Genomic DNA, 21,911 nt, shown 5'->3' with positions numbered 1-21,911 from the left:
CCTGTAATCACTACAGGGAAAGGTCCATTTTCCTTGCTTCCCTGGCATTCTATATTACTTAAAATCTAAGAAAACTTGCAAAATAGTATAAAATACAGGGGTCATTCCTTTCAGCCCATAATCATTTTATTACCCATGTATGTATTTTATTGCTACCAAGAAGATATTTTATAAAATAATTCTCTGTAAGGCAAAGATGGCGTTCACCATTAGGACCATGTTACTATACAGTTTCTGAGGGTCCTCTCAAAATAATGTGAAAATCTGCAAACCAAAATATTTTGATATTTGTGACATGTCAATCAGAAGAATTTTTTCCCCCATGGGTAACAATTTAATAAGCACTTCCTGGATTTTTAGCATGCAGCTAGGTTCCAATACATTCATAAGTAAGACCCATGATACAAACATTAACTGAATCCTCAAATATTCATATTGAATATTCATCATTATTAGTGTGAAGAATCAAGCAGATACAGACCCCTGCTCTTAGAGAGGGCGGTGATTCAGAGAATCCTCTAGGCCCTTGTATTCAGTTTTCTCTGATTAATATTATTAATGTCTTATAGCGTTCTCAATGGCATGCATTGTTATGAACACCAGAATCAATTTAACACGAAGAATATGTAACCTAAAGTCTCAGTAACTTGTCAACAATTTCAATCCAAAATAAGGTCAAACTCTGGCTCCAAAAGAAACCTCATACTGTGGACCATACTGTCATACTGAAGGCACTAAATAACTAGAGAGGAAAAATAAGAAAGGTAAGTTACACTGTGCGGAATTCTATGGGTTGGGCTAGATATTTCTTGTGATTTCATTATTAATAACTAATTCCTGGGAAAACATTCTAATTTTTAATCAATCTTAATGATTCCTGCAATGATGAAACAAAATCATATGTATTAAATACATTACACATATATTCTATAAAAATTCATTTTCATCCAAAACTCTGACAATAGTAAGCCATTTTAATTTCCCCTTTCATATTTTTTCTCATTACAGAGTGTGTCAAGAATTTAACTGTAGCATGAAATTAACCAGTTATAAAATATTGCACTCATGCCCTTGCCTTCTAAAGTAGAATGCACTAAATAATTTGCTTAATGGCCTCTAACATGGGACCTCAATTTAATAAGTAAAGTGCCCTTACTCATTGGATAAATTCCTGGTGAGAAGTGCTCCGTGTAAAATCCATCAAATCATTAATGGATCAAATGCACACAAATATGCACACACATGTACCTAATTACACAGAGTTATGCACACAAACCTAATATATATAATATACATAAAAATACAGCATACATTCACAAATATAAACATGTATACATACATATATGAATATATACATATATGTACATACACAATAATCCACACATACCTAATCACCACAAGTCACATATACAAACATTATGCACAGACAAATGCAATTATACAATATATACATATACATACAGGCACAAATATGTATTTATACATCAACATATACATAGTATGTACACACATACACAGATACACACATTATATACATAAAACAGACACACTGCACACACATATGTACACATACATACACAAATATATATATATATGTACATACAGACACACTAATTCTACCACCACAACTCATCACAATCACAGAAAATTAAAACATAGACTCTGACTTAGCAAGCTGTTAAGTTGGAAGCAACTCTGCCAAGCCAAATATTATATCATTTTTATGAATGCACAAGCTACTAATCTCGTAGCTGCGGTTTAAATATGCCTTATTGACTCAATAGTTAATGAACATGGTTGCTTCATATACATGAACCCAATATGTTTCTATCCCTTTATCATAAAAACACTCTCTCTAAAAAAAAATTAATTGACTCACTCCATTTGGAAGGGAAGTGGTGATGATCTTCAAGGAGGTAGAGGAAGAGAAAATCAAAATATAAGGTATAAAAATAATTAAACTTCTGCTATTTTAAAATATGGAAATTCTTCTTTTATACATTCTATCCTGTCCACAGTTTGTCCCATTCCTCTTTTCCCTGCCTCTCTCATCTCCCCTTTACCCCAGAACTACTCCTCCTCGATTTCCCTATAGAAAAGAACAGGCCTCCCAGGGATATCAACTAAACAACATGTTACACTTAGACCAGACACAAGCCTTCATTGCAAAACTTGGATTCCAAGAGCAGGCAAAAATTTAGAGATACTTCCCACCCTCTCCACACACATACACACACTCCCACTGTTAGGAGTCCCACAAGAACATCAAGTTACACTATAATATATGCAGAGGACCTAGAACAGACCTATGTAGGCTCTGTGATCATCAGTTCAGTCTCTATGATCTCCTATGAGACCTGTTTAATTGATTCTGTGAGCTGTATTCTCCTGATGTCATTAACCCTTCTGGTGCCTACAATCCCTCTTCCTCATCTTCTATAGGGTCCCCCTTGTTCCATCTAATGTTTGGGTGTGGGTAGTTCTGGTTTAGCTTCTAGAAAAGATGGCTACTATAATAAAAGGAATACCAGTTTATATATGAAACTGGGAGTTAATTAAAGTTCATTGTTGATTTTACAAAGTTGCTTAGATTGTTTTTCATAACCATGCGTTGTAAGCATGCAGCAAACCTATGTACTCAGAGACTAAAGTTAGGATTTAAAATATATTTTGTTTGCTTTTTGTTTGTTGTCTTGTTTTTTAGGGTTTTTTTGTTTTTTGTTGTTGTTATTGCTGTTGTTGTTTTAGAAAATTGAATAAAAAGTTTGTGAGTTCTGTACCTCTTTAACAGTTTTCTTTTGATGAATTTATTTCCATCTATTACTACAAGTTTATAAAAATTAAGAGGGTACAAACGGCAAAAGACACTGAAATAAAAATGAATTTAAAGTAAAAAAGAGAAAATTGTAAATTGACATCATTCTAAAGCTTTAGGTTGGCTTTCTGTGATTTAGACAAGAGAATGTTAGTAATGGCATTATGTATTGGGGCATTTATAATGATTACATTGAGAACATTTAAAGATAAGAAACTAACATGTAAACATATAGCAAACTTTTAGATTTCAAAGTCCAACATATAATAAGGACACATGCTCCACCATGTTCATAGCAGCCTTATTTATAATAGCCAGAAGCTGGAAAGAACCCAGGTGTCCTTCAGTAGTTGAATGGATACAGAAGTTGTGGTACATTTACACAATGGAGTACTAGTCAGCAATTAAAAACAATGACTACAAAATTTTTAGGCATATGGATGGATCTAGAGAATATCATCCTGAGTGAGGCAACCCAGTCACAAAAGAACAGACATAATATGCAGTCACTGATAACTGGATACTAGCTCCAGAAAGCTCTGAATACCCAGGAAACAATTCACAGACCATATGAAGCTTAAAAAAAAAAAAAAAAAAAAAAAAAAAGGTCCAAAAGTGGCAGCCTCAGTCCTTCTTAGAAAATAAAATACATGTATAGCTCCCATTCAGAGTATGATACACCTAGACCTTAAACCATTAATAATTCAAGAGCTAAGAATGTAGCCTTGTGGCAATTCTTGGTATTTAAAAATCATTATGTTTAATCTTTACACACCAAGAAAACTTTGACTATTTCCATGTTATGTTTTGTTTTACATGTACTTTATGCTCATTGTAACTAGTAAGATTTCAATGCATACTATCAAACCTTTAAAAAGTCAAGAACTGATAAAATATATTCATATATTTTTATGCTAAAATGCTCTTAAAGATCTGTACATTTATCTCTGATTTTTATAAATTAAGTTGTTTAAATAAAAAATTACAATTTCTATGTTAATTTTCAACCACACAATATTGAAGGATTTTTTTCAGCTCATAAGTATTATGTTATTTATGTGGCTCTGTTCTGTGCACCATGATGATAGTTGGGGTTTGAATAATACACATTGAGACTAAAAAACGCTTGGAGGAAGTATGAAAATCAGGTATTTAAGTGGTTCAATATCCTTATACAGAATAACAAAATTAATTTTTTTAAAAAACTTTATTTTTAATGGTTGCTGCCCTGTAACAGTTTTTAAACACAAAGTAATGCTTTTAGTTCAATTACTTGAGCCTCTAGCATGGGATCAAAACGCATGTGGATCAATAGTCTTTTCCCCAAGCCTAGATATGAACGTAGACAGAATAAAGCATTGGCTGAAAAGTCTAGCTCTGACCTTAAATTCACGTTGGTATTTTTCACTGATAATCTTAAGAATGATATTAGACATATAAGGATTAAAATGGTTCTATGTGCCCACCTGACACAATCTTTTAAATGATCATATTTTTCATCTGACACATTCATAATTCAAGCAGTTTTCATTAACTAAATGCACTGTCAAGGAATTGAGACTGGTGAATATATCCACAGCATTCTGTTTTGTTCCCTGACCAAGTACACTGCATCTTCACTATCATCAAGCTGAAGATTCAAGCTGCGTGTTTAGACAGTCATTGCTTGAGGTTCATCATCCTGAGCCTGATTATTACAAACAAGTAATGATATCCTGCTCATATGTTATTAAAGGTTGCCATTTCAAAGGAATGTGCACATGCTGAAGTGTGACAGTATCGTGTCCTGATGTGATAGGTTTCTCTCTTCTTCCCTAGGTTCACATTGTATTGTGTTCCTAGGTTATCTCTGCTGCAGTAGTTCAGACATGCCTTCAAACTTTCATTAAACTCCTCATTTAGCTCTGGGGTGGCAAAGGTCATTCTGTTCTCCTCTTAACTAAATCACGGTCGGTCTCAAAACAAGATCACCAATTGCACTGAGCTAAATATAGAGGCTCTTTGCTGGAGGGAACATACACAAGGGGCTGTGTTGATACCTTTAAGCTGACTTCTTTTTACAATTCTAAGTCACATTGAAATGGAAAGACTCTAGCAGATAAGGTCACTGCATTAAGGGCAAATCCCCAAGCAGTATTCCTTCCTAAAACCCAATAACATACTAATCTTTCATTCCTCTACTTTAATACAATCGTATAACTATGCAGGCTTAGTGTTTCCCACTCATTTCAAAATGCTCTCTTATATGCACAATATCTCCTTAGAGACTTTTAATCTTTTGCAAAGTGACAGAACACTTTCCCTTTGACTACAGGTACAAAAGCAGGTGCTTGTTTTTTTCAGGACACATGTGAAATTGATTGACTCCTTTAGAAAAAAAAATCCCATAGTGTCTATTCAAGTCCGAGTCTCACAAAGGCACATTGTATTGGGCTTGTAAAAAGTATCTGTTTGTAACAATGAGTACTCCTGACAGCTGCTCATTGGAAAGAGTATTAGTCATGGTCCTCATCATTAAATACATCATTCACTGTTAGAAAACAGGCTACAACTATGTAATTCATAAACCTCAAGGAAGCAAATGGTTACTCTATTTTCCTTCTTTTCTCTTCCCCTCTCATTCTCTATGACCTAATGTTACCTGGTGATGGATATCAGTGGGCCCTATAGGAGCAGTCTTGCTGCAGTTCTCCAGCTTGAAATTGGCTACACATTTCCCTTTCCTTTTAGCTGACACTTAACAATAGTGCTCAGCTATATGATGCCCTGCCAACTTAGATTAGATTGTTTACAGAAAGCATCCTTTATGTTACTGAATCTCTATCTAGTTAGATACCTTTTCTTTGTTCATTCTTCTGTTATGCCTGTATAGTTTAACTGTGAACAACAAATGCTGTGAATCAGGGAAAATTCAACAAGACACATATTATGGGCATTGTGATTGAGTGGCAGCCAACCGACACTTAGAGAACAATTTATCTACCTGAATTGGGCTAGACATCACTAATGCACATGGTAGATTGATTGTGCAGCTTTAGTGGGTGTATTCTTTATTAATGAGATTCAATATGATTCGCTAAAAAGCCTTTTACTGGGCAGTCACTTTTATCCCCTCCCCCCATTTCTCTTTATCCCATTTAATCTGTTGAACTATGTACTATGTTTTAAAATGTGTTCTTCTCTATTTTTGCTTGAAATGCCAAGGCTTTTAAAATAACTACTGGGGAACTGAGCAGAACAATTACAAAATTTAAAAATAAATACTGAATAGGAATGAAATATAACAATGGAAACCTAAAAAATTAAATTAAAATCCCAAAGAGACATTAAGAAGTCATGAGAATATAATTAGAAGAAAAAGATGAACCAATCTAAGAAAAATATTTGACATCTGAATTAATTAACTTCTCAAACTGAATGTTTATACTAACAAGGCTCATGAACACATCATCAGGTTTCTTTATAAATAAAATAAACCATTTTCATTGGTATGCTGAGACCAGATAGGCTTTACAGACTTCAAAGAGAATAGCTATCTTTTAGCTATTTGTTTAATCAACCAGAGGCAATGTGGAAGAGATAATCTGCATTGATTATGACCTTGTCAAATACTGATACCTTTCTAAAAACTTGTCTGGATCATCTCAGAACCCTTTATCACCTGAACAAAATATTTCTTTATAACAGGAAGGAAAGGGGACCCAAAGATAGTTTACCTCTTTTCTCATGAGAGAAGGATCAGCATGTGTTGTGTTTAATACAATTATTTCTCAATTGTCTTCTGTTAAATTCTTTTACTGCTGATCTCTATTACACTTCTTATAAGTCACAAAATATTCTTCACCTAAATAAAAGTGCCATCTTTTTTCAATACTTGTATATTTCAACTATTATCATAAATACCAACATTTTAAAAGTTATGTATGAAAACTGGCAACAGGAATCCTTGGAAGTAAGCATCGCCCCAGGAAAATTTAAGAAGCTCAGGTTCCTCCATGGATGTGTCGTACATTTTGTCAAAACGCTGAACATGTCCGAGTTACAATAACTGCACCAAAGAAACAGAAAGAGCTCTTTCCCCAGTTAAAGGGCAGATGGAAACATGGCAGGACCAGCCTGACCAACAGCCCCAAATTCTTGCAGGCTAAAGAAAGGTCTTGGAAGGAGATTATACTCTGGCTCTGAGAATAGACTGCCTACCAGAAGAGGAAGACAAGTGCCAAGCAGTACAAGGCACTGCTTTAGACGTGAGCTCTTGAGATTCATGGGAGTTGTCTTATCTCAGTGCTTCATTACTGATGAACTCCCCCCTAGCTACAGCAAAAAATATTACAGCCCTAGGGAAAAAGAATACATTTCCATTAAAAGATAAAATATATTGGTAGTTCACACTCCAGGAAGGAAAATATTTAAGGTGGTTCTGTTAAATATGTGGAGGCTGATAAGCAGATTGTATGGTGTGTTTTGTTAGATTATGTTACATTAGCACAGTAGAGAAGCGATCACAATTCGCTTTGAAAAAGGTTAGAAAACTACTCTGCATAGGAGATGCTAATCTTTTCTCTTACTATCAGTTTAATAACTAAGATTTAAACTGATGGATGACTGACTCCTTTTACATCCATCTATATGACCAACTTCTTTTCCTCATACAATCTTAAGAATTTTAGGGAAAAGAACAAGATATGTGAATGTGATGAAACAGGATGTAAAAATGTGAAGCTTTTGGGGTGATGTACCATTCACTAATGCCCAGACACAGATACTTCTATATTGGATTTTACTCTTGATGACAATATAACAGCTTTGAATATGGAGGTTTAAGTAATGAATTATGGGGCTGCCTTATCTGATAAAGAAAGAAAAAGGTAGTTACAGAAGCAAACACACCAATAATGCACATGAGGACAAAGGATGCCAGCCATGGCACCTGTGTCTGCTACCTCTCAAGCCAGTGAGCACCACATGCTGAGTGTACCTGTCCTGTCTTTTAACAGCTGAACAAAACAAATATCATTTTTATCGATAAAAAATAAATGAAAAATGAATACAATTGAGAGAAGTGCTACGGATCTCACTAAATCTAGCAAGTAAAGACCCTAATCTCATCTTGTGTTTAGACACCCAGATTTCAACACTTTTAGAGTGTGCTCCACCGTGATTGCATACACAGCAGGGCTCCAAATTTCCTCCTTACAATGCTGTAGAAATTGCAGGTTTATCAAAAGACCTTAGAACAACGAATGTGTCCTACATACATCAATTATAATACTAATTATTCACTTCTCCACAGTTGCCAAAAGGCAGTAGCATTACCAACGGTAATAATGACTGAATCCATTCATTTATAAAGGCATTGTTCCCATTTGAAGATGTCAGATGGCACACAGGCCTCCGCCTGCGTTTCATCTTGCCTCTTAAATTATTGGGTTAAGACTGTTAGCATTAACCTACATGAGAAACCCCCAGACTCATGGATCACATAGCTCTGAGAAACGAGATCATTGACTCCAATAAACTCACAACAGCAATTCCTCTAGGCAATTGTCCATTTGCTCTAGTTGCCGTAAAAGCTCCCCTCATTTACTCTTCAATGACTAGGAGTTTCAGTTCCCACAATGCATTAGGGATTTTTCTGAGTGAAATTACTATATTATACATTGACAAAATGTTAGGAGGGTAGATAGAACCTATGTCCACTATTTTAATAATAATAATAATAATAATAATAATAATAATAATAATAATAATAATAATAATAATAAACTGTAAACTTTCTATGAGCTGAAATACATATGCATATATTTATGTACCTGTTATCATTTTTAAACATTTGAAATGTCTTCAAAGATTTTCAAGTTTATACCTACATTGTTGAAAATAACCTATAAATAATACTAACTTCTTAAATCAATGACAGCCCAGTAGACACTTGCAACTCAGCATGTATGACATGTTTTGTCAGTGCCACTTTTCTTGTCCTGTCTCCTCAATCCCTGCTAAGATTACTATCCCCCCTGAATGGTGTTCACACACTCCACATCCAATCTGAGTCACAGTTGACTTATCCTACCTCAACTCCTTTTCTCCAGGCCACAGTTTTCCCTTAACTTAGTGTGTTTCCAGAGCTGGAGCACCTGCCTTTCTCCTTCTTGATCAGAGCAGCTAAGAGGTCATCTTTACAATTATAGAGCCAGATTTCTCAGTCTTCATCTCAAATGACCCCAGTAGCTTCCCATTTCATAGTGGTTTTTCTGAGTCAAAGTCCTATGAGTAACCCCAAGCTCCCTGCAAGACCATCCACCACCCATGCTGATCCAATTACCTAGCCTTCTGAACCTTGCTGGCTTGGCCCTGCTCTAGCTACCCCTTTGAGTTTTCTCTCTCTTTACAAAAGTGCTTCTCTGACCTCTTCCTCTAGTATCTGTAGTATCTCTCTTTCTTGTAAGCCTGCTTCTCCTGGTTTCCCCACCCGGTCAGCTCTTAGGTTATATGTGACATGCCATTTGAGATGACCTGGCAACCTGGATTAAACTATTCTCTCTACCTTAAATGCATATCTCTCCCTCTCTCTGTGTGCATGTGTGTGTGTGTGTGTGTGTGTGTGTGTGTGTGTGTGTATGTGTGTGTGTATCTGTGTGTGTGTGTGTGTGTGTGTGTGTGTGTGTGTGTGTGTTTCCCCACCCAACGTTGTTACTGCCTTCACTAGACATGGGGAGTAATGGTTAACATAGAAGATGCTCAATAATGGAGTGATCAAAAACTAATATAGACACCAAATAGCTGTATAACACACAGCCTGATAGAAAATCACCTTTGCTTGGTGATGGTCATTTTTTTTCCAGTGAGTCTCTTCATTTCTTATTCTAACACTGAAATTTACTGAATGCGTGACTTAGTGCCAAAGCAAAGACTGAAATGCAGTTTACTAATTAGAATAATGGATTTTAAATGTTGGCCTATTTCGTGTTTTTATAAGTCTTGCTGATACATTGTGCTGAAAGTACTTGTTTTTTAAAACACAGCAAAGGAGAGCCCATCTGCCCTCAAGCCCCCTGCATATTATAGCAGCCTGGAAATGTCCATATTCCAGCAAGGGCATGAACATTTCCAAGTATGAGCATCACAGAAAATAGCTTTTAACTGGAGGCATATGTCCCCAGAAAAAAATTTGAGGGGAAAGATTTGATTTGCCTTCTACCAACTTATGATTATAATTAATTTTGAGGTAACCTGTACATTTGTAATGTGGTCATTTTCTTCAGGCAACCTCAAAGTTGAACTGACACCTCAGAGGCGATTTTATTAGCATGTTTAGTCCCTACTCGGGCAATTTCATTACATCAGACATGATCTCCAGGAGCTACTTCAAATTTAGTAGGAAAAAATACATCCCTGATTTATATTCTAGTTTCACAATTATTCCTTTTTTGTATGTATTATTTTTAAACATTTATAAATGCCATCTTTACATAAAAGACTGAGAATATCTCCCTATAGCTTAAACTGTGTAACAAAATAATATTAGAAATAGAAAGCCCCCATAAGAAGCTATAAATAATTTAGCATTACCCATTAAGGAAAGGGTACCTTCACCTTCACAATGAGCTTCCTTTAAGTCTCTCAGTTGTTTTGGAGTTGGAATTCCAAATGTCCATTCCACATAAGGATTTTTCTCTGCATCAGAAGAACTCATCCTGGGAAGTGCCTCATCTGGATGTGGGCGTCTTCTAAACAGCCCTACCTTTTGCTAGCATCTATTTCAGATACAGTTACTGATTGCCTTAAAGCATAAAGCCAGAAACAAGTCAAGGCTATAATTGAAATAGGAGCAAGAGAAACCTAGTTGTTCTGAAATCAGTCTGTGAGAAGTTGAACTAGGCAAAACCTAAGCAAAATATCTGAAAGACCCCATTAGTATGGGCTCTAATCTGTGGTGGCAGGTGACTAAGTAGAGCTATTGGCTGGCCACTGTCATTACAAATATTAGCATCGTGTAAATCACATATTGTGGATTTGTGATATATATATATATATATATATATATATATATATATATATATATATATATATATATATATTAATCATCTTAGGACAAGGATGACCTTTGCTGAAAACTGTGGGATAGGAGAACCATCAACATTTGCATATTACCAAAGTGCTCTCAGGTATTCAACAATATTGCCTTCCATCACCATCTCTGAAAAACGCAAAATAAATTGACATATATATATATATATATATATATATATATATATATATATATATATATATATATATATATATATAGTCATACTTGTAGAAATTCATCCTGGATTAATAAAGAATAGTCAGCATAGGATGATCAAGTCTGGCTGTTGAAATCTTTTCTTCTAATCCTGGGGTTCTATGAATTTAAAGAAAAAATCCGATGTATTTGGGAAAGTAACCCAAATTACTGTTATGTTTGTATATCTTATTGGACTCAGAAAAGACAATCTAGATATATAGTTTTTACTTCAAAAATAAGCAGAACAGCTTGTGGTACTCTGAAATGATTAATAGAAAAGTGGTTTGGATTAATGACATTCACAAGAGGAAGCCAAAATTAGAGAGGGTTATTATGAGAGTGTCTGCTGTTTAATCTCGCTCTGTATCAACACATTAACCTTGTTTTCTCTGCCTGAACACTAAATCCTACAGCAAAATTAGGTCAGAAACTCACATTAGATCAGATCAACAGATTCATGGCGACTCAGGCATCTGACAAGCTGAGTATGGCCAAGGGCTCAACTCCAGTGTTCTTCTAAGCCTGGAAGCAATGCCTAGCCAGGGGCTATCCCCAAGCTACCCACAGACAATTTCTTTAAACTATAAAGCTAGCTGTAGAGCTTTGTGATTTTGAAACTTTGTTCATTTAGCTGTCTTCACTCTGCTTATGAAATGATATTTTGAGTATCCTTTCTGATACAAAGACCGGAAACTTCACATCACTGCATGCCTGCCATGGAGCAAAGCCATTGAAGAGAGTTATATGCGACCAGATGAGCTGCTCATTCTACACCCAGTAGGCATAGCCTTCACAAAATGCATATCATTGCATTTTTCTCTGTAACCACAATATTTTTGTCCTGTTGTAAATAGAATTCTAACTCACTATTATTGGTACAACTGAACATACTTCCCTGATAAGCATCCCCTGTGTAACTCTGAGATTATGTAAATAAAATGAATTTATTAACAAATTTGTTATCACAACTGTTTCCTTTTGGGGTAGTAGTAAACTTGCAAATAAAAAAAATTAATGTTTTTATTTTCATCATATTTTTCTTCTTAAAACTTTGAACAAGAGGGACAGTAGCAGTCTTTTGATTCCCTTTGCATAACAAGAAACCTGAAACTCTTAAATCCATGTAGTTTACAAGTGCACACACGAATATACAATGGCATGCCCCTTTAAAGGGAGCCATATGTAATCCAATTTCATTTCTGACTGTCACTTTTAAAGAGAAAATATAACCTTATATAGATCCCCTGAGGGCACCCACAGGGAATAGAGACACTGGTAATCAGCCTAAGTAGTCCTCTGTGTCAGAACCACTTTGCCAAAGTCAAGAGCTGTCTTCCAGACTCACAATGTTTGGAGAAATTTTGCTAATGTAATGTTTCATTAATGGGGTGTGCACAACTGCTTCCTACAGTAAAAACTGTAGTTGATGAGACTTGAGAATTTCCTTTTTTGCTTTTTATTAGGGGATGCTACTTACGTTGGTTTCAAAACAGCCAAGTGAGGTATGAGTAGTCATTCCAGAATTCAAAAAGAATTATTGCTAAAAGGAATCCCAGAGCCCTGTGGTGCCTTTTGTGCAGAAAATGGCCTTTTGATTACCCATTCAGTGAATGTTCCTATTCGATGACCTAACAAGGGGTTACATATAGACAGAAGACCTCTAAAGGAAGTGTGTTTTAGAGATGCTTGCAGATGTTGCCCTCCAGGTCAGTTCTCATTCATCACCTTCTTTCTTCTCAGTGGCCATAACTGTACACACAGACCACCAAAGTTTGTTCCTCACCTTTCCCTCTATTTGCAGCCATTTAGGGCATGCTAACCCATCTAGAATGAACTACCATGTTGAAAGGCAGTTTTGCATATTTTTTATGGGCTACTGAATAAAAACAAATCTCATTTACTAGTGCCTATACAAAGCTGCTGGGATTTTAAAATAGCATAGACCATGAAGCACCAGAATAATTGCTTTCATTCTCCATTAATTTTCTCCTTTAACCATTTCTCTGTTTCTTACCAAATATGACTTTAAACTGTTAAGAAACTCTCTGGGAACATCATTTCTTTTTCTTCATTTAGTATTTCTTTCTCACCAGCAAGTCTTTTCAGAAAAGCCCATATGACAGACAGAAGAGAAGAAGCAAGGAGTTAATAGTGACAAGGTCTCAAGTTGGTTCGAAAATAAGGAACTGGGCTCAGAAAATCTAAAGGACTCAGATCACAGAGCAAGCCAGGGGGATGGATGTTGTTTGTCTAAGGGCTCTGTGTTTAAACTCCTCAGCTTGAGCACAAAAAACATTTCAGCAGTATGTGCTCCAGAGAGTCAATCCCATAAAATCCGATTTCCATGTTTTAAGCATGCCTTGGCAGTCTGCACATTTTTGAAATTGCAACTGGCGCACTTCACAGAGAATTATCATCAATGCCTTTTCAAGGTCAAATGTGCTGCCTTTTAGAATTTCTGGCATTTATATCCCATATATTAAATCACAGAATATATTTGAAAGGCACTCAGCAGAGAGATGAAGTAATTTCCATTAATTTGATGGTGTTCATTAATACCTTGTTGAGCTTTTTCTACTTTCTATTAATTGAAAGGTTTTTTAAAAAAACAAACTGAAATATGTGTTAGATTTAAATATGGGTGGTTTTTTTTTTTTTTTTTTTTTTTGCCGGTATCCTAGAAGCACTTAAATGACAGCTTGAATAAAACCTAGTTTAAGGACTTTGTAAATGACGGACATGTCTCCTTTGGAATGTTGAAGTGAAGAACACATTGAAGAGAGATTATCATTATTTGAAAATTGTTGTACACTCATGACACTGCACAAAACCAAACCAAAATCAGACATTACTATGGTACCTAGACTCGATTGCTTTGTGGAGAGGACACAGACTGTCCGCTCACAAGGCAGTGAGGAAGGCCTTTAGACTCCTCCTCAAACAGATGCATTGTTGGCCTGTCTTTGTTCACTTTTTACTCCTCCGAACCCCTCCCGAATCACACCCAAGGACATCTATGCCATTTTGCTCTACACTGGCTTTTGCTTTTGGAAAAGAAAAGTGATTTGGAGAAGTGTCAACAATCTTGGGCACTCATACGATTCTTACACTTCCAAGATATTTACACATTAAACTAGAATTTCAGAAAAAAAGATTTTGGGCAGGGTTGAATAAGGAAGAACTGGGTTTATAAATAGCAAGACACATACTGTATCTTTTAATTCCTAAAACATGCAACTATTATGGGGGAAGGATTAAATGTTATTTGGGATATCATCGTCTTCACCTAGGACCAGAGGATGCCTCCTATTCCTCTCTCTGATGTGTACTTGATCAGTTTTATATTACCATTGTGTCTCTACTAGGTGTGGATGATTCCCAGAGGGGTAACATCTGTGAGCTGTTTGTCAGCTACCCCTTTCAGATCTGCGGTGGGATACTCCTGCACCTTAGGTCTTTCCCTGGCATTCTGTATTACACTGAAAACTGTCCCAAAGGTCTGGGTCCTGCTGTTTGTCTCAGTCTTCATCTACAGCTACAGTGAAGCTTTTAGCAGAGCAGAGAGAAGGGCATGCTCAGTGAGACTGCCCTGCCATTTCTTTCCATGCTAGCTCCCCTCCAATGCTCAACAAGGCTCCAACATTGCTCAGTCCTCCTTTGTTTTCTAATCCTGTGAAGTTTTAGGTGGCCTGGGAAATATTCTTGGGATGCTGATCACTTTAAAATTTAAGTTCTAGGTGTCCTCATTGTTCTGAAAACTCATGATTTAAAACTTACAGGAAAGATTAAGGTGACTCTCACTACTGTGGTACAGAACTCTTACTATGAGCTGTACCTAAAGTCTAGGTCTTTTACACAAGTGTCCATCTAAAATCTCTACCTGAGTAATTACAAGGCCATTGAACATCCACACATAAAAATTGGCTCTCGTTCCCTGATATTTGCCTTACAATTGTTTCATGTTACGTCTTGGCCATTTCATGAAGTAGAAATGTCATCCTGCTAGTTCAAGCAATAGTAACAACACACAACCCAAAGCTCCTCGACATTCACTCCCCCTACTCAGTGCCTAAGTATCATCAATCAGAAAGTTTAGCTACTGTACCCAATTTTACTGCAGCCAATCACCATCATTCCTTGTGAATTAGAACAGGACAGGAGAGTTGATTTACACATGGTTTTTACTTGGTTATCAAAATATGTTAGACTTAACTCTAAAGTACAAGGTGGAAGTCAATGCAGGCCATTTTTTTTCAGCTTAGTAAGTGATCTGTGCTTTGTAATATAGTCTTAGGAAGTCATCTTAGTCCAGCAAATGAGCTCAACCTCATACAACTATATCTCTGATACATGGCTCATCATGTAGCAACAGAATTTGATGTATCTCCATGTATTTGCACCCAAGTGCCTTAGCGTTCAGATTTCCACCCCATTTTTATGGGTGTCTTTCTAAAACATGTGGCAGTAAAAGTCTTTGAAATTTAGCCACTACTGTGGCCATTGCATTTGGATATTTCTACAAAGGCCTATTAAAGACCTTTAAAAGTATACATTGTGGTGTTCTGAGGGACCAACACAATGTTGCAATAAAGAATTCTATTTGTTTATTTGTCAAAAGAAATAATTGTTGACTTGCAACTGTAAGAGTGCAATCCTTTAGATTGTACTGCATTAATTCTTTACTAATCATGTCACCCACCTTCTTTTCTTTGAATAAAAAAAAACCCTCAACATTAAAAATTAAAGTAAAACACACATGTACACAAAGAAATTTGTCAGAGATTATACACTGGAAAATTTGTGTGAAAAGGTACTTAGCCTACTCCAGCAAAAAAAAAAAAAAAAAAAAAAAATCAGCCTTAAGCTTAGTAAATTTTAGTAATTCAGGGATAGAACAGTGTGCTCTTTCTAAAAAAATTTGTTCTAGTTTTTTTTCTATCCTCATTATTTGTGGATTGCCCTAGTGCTGTTTATATTTTGATGCAAATTCTACTTCTCAGGAAGGGCTGTCTAAAACTCGAACTGAATCAGTATCCAGGTGAATCCATTGAACCTTCTCCCTATTTTAACCTATAAAATAAAGGCTAGAGCCAGTGATTGGTCAGGGGAAAGGAAGGTGGAGCAGGAAAATTTGGGGGAGAAGAAGTAAGGAGAGAGAAGAAGACAAGAACAGAGGAAGATGGGGTAGAAGGAAAATGAAGCTGAATTACATGGCCTGGAGAAACTGCAAGTTATAAGGGATCTCATGGCTGGGGAATAGTGTAGTGGTAGATCTGCCCAATCTAGGTGCACTGCTTGTATTCATATTAATTGAGTTGTGTTTTCTTTGCACCAGCTTATTTGGGTTGGAGAGGTAACTGCAACAACTACTCTTTCACTTTATCCCTCCTTTTTCCTTCCTCTATCTTTCTGTAACACATGAAATATTTTCTTAACAGTACTAGTTTTGTGCAACATTACCTTACCACTTTATGACCTAAACAATTGAACGTGAAAAAATATTTTCATTTCCTTAATACTGTAATCTTCTGAGAGAGTATGGGAATAACATTTCAGATAGAAAATCCTCTGTGAACTATCCAAGCCTCCAATCACTGCTCAGTCATGCAGATAACTGAAAGAAGTAATTTCCTACATTTTAAAAATTTGAACTTAGCAAATCAATTCCAGTGATCAAACAGGATTCCATAAAACACAGTGTGCGATTGCAGGGAAACATGCTCACAGGGAGAAAAAAAAAGCTTTACTTTTAGCTATAAAAACAACAACAACAAAAAAAAAAAAAACAAAAAAACAAGCAAGCATTAGTTGTATTTATTTCTTTTGTGTGCACACACTAGGAGCTTAACCTCTATTTGGAAGACTGCAGTCTGAGACTCATTAGTTTGTCACTAGTAGGCATTACATCATGAAAGCAATTTCATTTGAACAAACCTGGGACCCTTGGTACCAAACCAAGAGGTATAATCACCATAAAATTGCACGGGAGCATACACCAAGGATTCCAACTGCCTTCAGAGGCTCATGAACATCTCATTATTCACTGGTCTTGGTCATATTGTAGGAAGAAGATGAACTCTATTTTAAGGTAAGAACTATAAACATAGGCCATTAAAGGTGGACATTCTCATAAAACTTTGGCTGTTAAAATGTGTCTGTGCTCCCTGGTGTTTTTATAAGAGAGGTTGTTCAACACAAGCGTTTATGGGGAGAAAATTGAATTCTCACCTCATCCCATCTGTACCGCCATATGCACAAAGCACAGGCAAGTAACTGCTGTTAACGAAGGCCAGGATCTGTCAGCAGGATAGATGAGCTTTCAGTAGAGCCCAGGTGCCAGTTTCACTCTGTATCCCGCCAAGACTCTGACCAGCCACTTCTTGGCCAGGTGTCAGCTACACAGTCTTAGCAGGATCTGTATATGTCTCCCCCCACCCCCATGAAATGCAGTGACTTATGCTTACCGTTTGATTGTTTCTTCCTGTCGTCTACGTTTCTCATTCTTCTCCTTCAAGTAAGCCAAGTTTGTCTCATTTCTCAAGCGATCATTCTCTCGAGCAATGTCAGATGCATTTTGAATAACTAGGCCATCATATGCCTTCATTCCCATATCCTCAATATATTGGAAAAAAGTGTCCAAAGGGTCTTCTTCAGGATTAGCACTCATCATCTTGGAAGGTATCATGGAGACAGGATGCTTTCTGCAGATTGACAACACATCGTACCCTAAGCAAGGGGATTAAGTTTCATTCCTAAAATTTTGTCATCTCAAACCTCCAGTGAGTTACCAGGCTTCTTAGAATACCTGTAGCCCTGGTGAGTTAAAACCTTGAAGAGTCATCCAGATGGCTCAGTGGGTAAAAGAGCTTGCTGGCAAGTCTGAAGTCCTGGATTCTAGTCCCAGAATTCATCATATGGAAGAACATAACTGACTTTCCAAGTTGACCTCTGATCTCTACATATCACCATGGCCCACCTGTGCTCATCTTTATATAGTACTATTCTCTAAATATATTGACAAATTCAAAATGTATTTATTATGGTGAGAAAAAGCATAAAGTTGTTATAGAAGACCATCAATAAAACTATTAGAATTAAAAAATATGTTCCATTTATACTGTTTTAGACTTCTCTGTTCCCTTTAATGAAGCTTAATCTTATATAAATAATTAAAACTTATCCATTTTAACATAGGTTTTTTATGATAATGGTAGGACAATATCATTAGGAAGTATAGGTGCCCAAAGTATTTGGAATAACATGAAATGAGTGTTATGTGAGAATCAAATGTGTCATCAAAGCAGCAACATCAACAGAATGAAGAACCACAGTTCTGCCCTGCCACCTGGGAATGGATAAATATTATATTTGAAGATATTTGATTTGCATAATTACAGTCATGTTTTTTGTTTCTGTAAATGTGTTATTATAACACCGTAAATCCAAATTCTGTATTTTCCTTATTCTGATGACATTTTATGCATATTTAAACTAAAATTAAGTGATGCTAGAGAAAAATTGAATTACTTTTTAGATATTTAAGAGAAAGTGTATCAATCTAAAATATCCATACAAAATATGACAACAATCAGAAAAAAGCAATTTGTCATCTAATTTGTATACTCTTGTTACCCTGTGTTATTTTTAAAATGGCCCTATATAATTACTTTATAATAAAAATTACCATGACACATATTGTGTATTATCAGAACCATTCACATTCCCAGAAGTCTGGTAGCAGTAGCTTTGATACCTTTATAGAATTGTGAGTTAAAAGTCTTAAGTCTTTAAAATCTTAAGTCTCAGGAGCAGTAACTGACAAATCAAAGGAAAATACAGCCATATTTTAAAAATGGAACTTTCACCAAGTGCATCTCCTCACAGATCCCATCTGTAAAGTGAGAAAGACAAAGTTCCCACTAGTTGTGATTAATAGAAGGGAGGGTTATAAAGAATTTAGAGTAGAATTAACAGTTGTGAACAATATCAGTGTGTAGTGGATATGTGATTTGATGGATGGCTGCATTCATGCATAGACAGATGAGTTGATGGATAGATGAGAGCATGCATACAAAGATGGATGGGTAGATATATGGATAATGAATGGATGGATGGGTGGATAGATGGATGCATACATGCATACATACATGGATAGTTAGATAAATAGATGGATGCATGAATACATGACATGCATCGATGAATTGGGTAGATGAATGGGTGCATATAGGTATAGATGGATGGGTAGATGTAATCCTGAATAGATGAATGGGTACATGAATAGATAAATGCATGCATAGGTGGATGTATAGACAGGGGGATGCATGCATGCATAGGTGAATGGCTTGATGGAAGGGTAAATGCATGCATAGACAGATGAACAGATGGATGGATGGTTCAATAGGAGATTTTAGAAATCACTAGGTCATGAAGAACTTTTCAACTGTTCAAGATAAGGTAGGGAAACTGCCTTAAGAAAAAAATATATTTAAAAATTTTTATCTTCTATGTCAATAAGACTTTTAAAATTTTCCAATCCCTGTGCTGTAGAAAACTGATAGAAGTGTGCATGGCACATGTCTGTCATGTAAACAAACTAAGATCTATATCCTTTGAAAATCATAGAAATGCTGATCAGACCATTCATTTACTGCAAAAAAATCCAGAAGTTTGTATTTAAAGTATACACCATAATCATTCTGAAATGAAAATCATACTTCATATCCTAGGTTGTAGTTATGAAAATTTCATTTCATATCATAATTTATTAGCCTTTTAGCTACCAGTTAACCCAGATTTGAATCACATTCCTTCCCAGTCTCTGACATTTTATAAATTGAAGGTTATTTGTTGCCTTAGGATCTTTATGTTAAATTTTTTATTATGTTTTGTTTGATTTGTAAGCTCCAGTGGGTTAAAGCTGAGTAATCTTTTAATTCTAACCACATAACACAATTGAATTGTATTTTTACACCAGTCTATCAGATTAAATGCTTAAATGCTGGGCATCTAGAAAAGAAGAAAGTTACTACTGTGAATGAATTCCATTTTGGTGAGAGGAATGCAGGAAAGTATCTTTCAGTTATCTAAAGCATTACCTTTGTCAGGAATTCACTTATATAAAGAACATCCGTAGTAGGTACTTCAGGCTAAAAAAGGACCAGCCTAAATTTATGACAATTAATCTTGCCTCAGTCAAGCAAGCCAGCTCAGTGTTATAAGCATGCTAGAGGTAATACCTCAGGCTAGAATGATTCCTCCCACTCTTTCCTCCAGCAAAACTGTATTTCTTCAAGGAGCAAGAAGCATGATTATCCAATGGGCTTTATTTATTTATTTATTTATTTATTTATTTATTTATTTACTTACTTACTTACTTACTTATGTACTTACTTACTTAGCTGAGGTTTTCCACCAATCCTAATGATTTTGTGCAGTCTATACATTTTAATTATTTGCAAAGTTAGTTGATCATTTTTGAACACTAATTATCACTATTAATTACCTGTCTAATTAAATGGAGTTTAAATAGTTTTCTTCTGAGAAAATGTGAAATAATTTCATTGCTAAATATTTATACATGCAAAAGATATTTTTAAATCACACGGATTTATTTTTTGAAATGAGAATCAACCATATTTTCAACTTAAACTTTATATTGTAAAAATGTGTTGCATGTTTATGTATGTGTCCATACCTCTAGGAAGGTATTTGGTTATATGAACATCCATCTATTTAAGATTCTACTGGGCACCTGTTACCAAAAAGGCACTGATAAATGTCAAATTGCAGTAGAAGACTAGAATGAATAATGCATCTCGTCTAATTCTGGTACTGCTTATGTCACCAGCTGGCCTTGCATCCTTTACTTTCATTATTTTTGAGGATAAATAGATAAATCTTCTCAAAATTTACACATGTTCTTTAAAATAAGATTAACATCATATCAATGATCCAAATCAAATTGTCAAGTTTGCTATCTAGTGCCTTTACCAGATAACCCGTCACCAACCTCCTCTTAGTGTTAAAACAAAACTTTGTTTAGAAAATACCTATTGATTGATATTTTTGTGTGAGTGTATGTGTGTGTATGTGTGCATGTATATGTGTGTGTATGTGTGTTTGTTTGTATGACTGCATGTCTGTGTGTGTATTTGTATTCAGGCATGGTTGCCATAGAATGATAGAGGTTAGAGATCAACTCTTTCTCCCACCACCTGTAGAATCTGATCTTGGAACTAGGATCAAAAGGCCACACAAAGTTGCCTCTACCTCTGAGCCATCATGCTGGATCTTCTAATTTTTAACTATGGAAGTTACTATTTTTAACAACATAGCTTCTTGATAAACTAATTCTTCTTTGAAACAGGTGGGTAGACTATTTAAAACAATACTACGTCCTTCATCAGAAATGTTCACATGAGGGCCAAGTTCGAGGTTAATATATTTCTTCATCAACCAAATAATTTGTAGTCAATACACTTATCCATGACCCCTCTTATTGCACAAATATAAAACACAAGGGTACTGGATTTATGGACCACAAGCCACATTCTAATCCTTTCAACTTGGCCTTTCCAAGGTGAAGGATTACTTGTAAACAAATGAGCCAAAGCTCTCTCACAATGAACAGAGTCCATAGAAATTTGAACTTTTTATTGTCTACCTACCTGGCTACAGCTGTTATCACTGGCTGCAATAAGCATGAAAATCTGGTAACTCATAAATGTGTTTTCAAGGTGTACACTTATGAAAAAGATAGATATTCCTTAAGGCATAGTCTATATCTAATCCATCAGAGACTTATGCTTCCTGGATCTTGAATTACAA

General features: G+C 35.6%; 1 protein-coding gene across 2 annotated transcripts in view; it reads right to left on the bottom strand.

Moving 5' to 3' along the window:
* The window catches only part of NYAP2 (neuronal tyrosine-phosphorylated phosphoinositide-3-kinase adaptor 2), a gene marked incomplete at both ends in the record, with an annotated part of 237,240 nt that extends 219,471 nt beyond the window's left edge, over positions 1 to 17,769 (bottom strand). For both annotated transcript variants that reach the window (XM_080932764.1, XM_080932765.1), the window contains one exon: positions 17,549 to 17,769. In XM_080932764.1, the coding sequence (XP_080788890.1) occupies positions 17,549 to 17,769 (221 nt within the window). The remainder of the gene's footprint in view (positions 1 to 17,548) is intronic.
* Between the last annotated feature and the right edge of the window lie 4,142 nt (positions 17,770 to 21,911).

Source organism: Micromys minutus (genome assembly GCF_963924665.1).
Source record: "Micromys minutus genome assembly, chromosome: 19".
NCBI classification, from domain to species: domain Eukaryota; kingdom Metazoa; phylum Chordata; class Mammalia; order Rodentia; family Muridae; genus Micromys; species Micromys minutus.
Note: the sequence above shows the minus strand (reverse complement) of the source record. Positions and strands in the feature narration are given on the sequence as shown.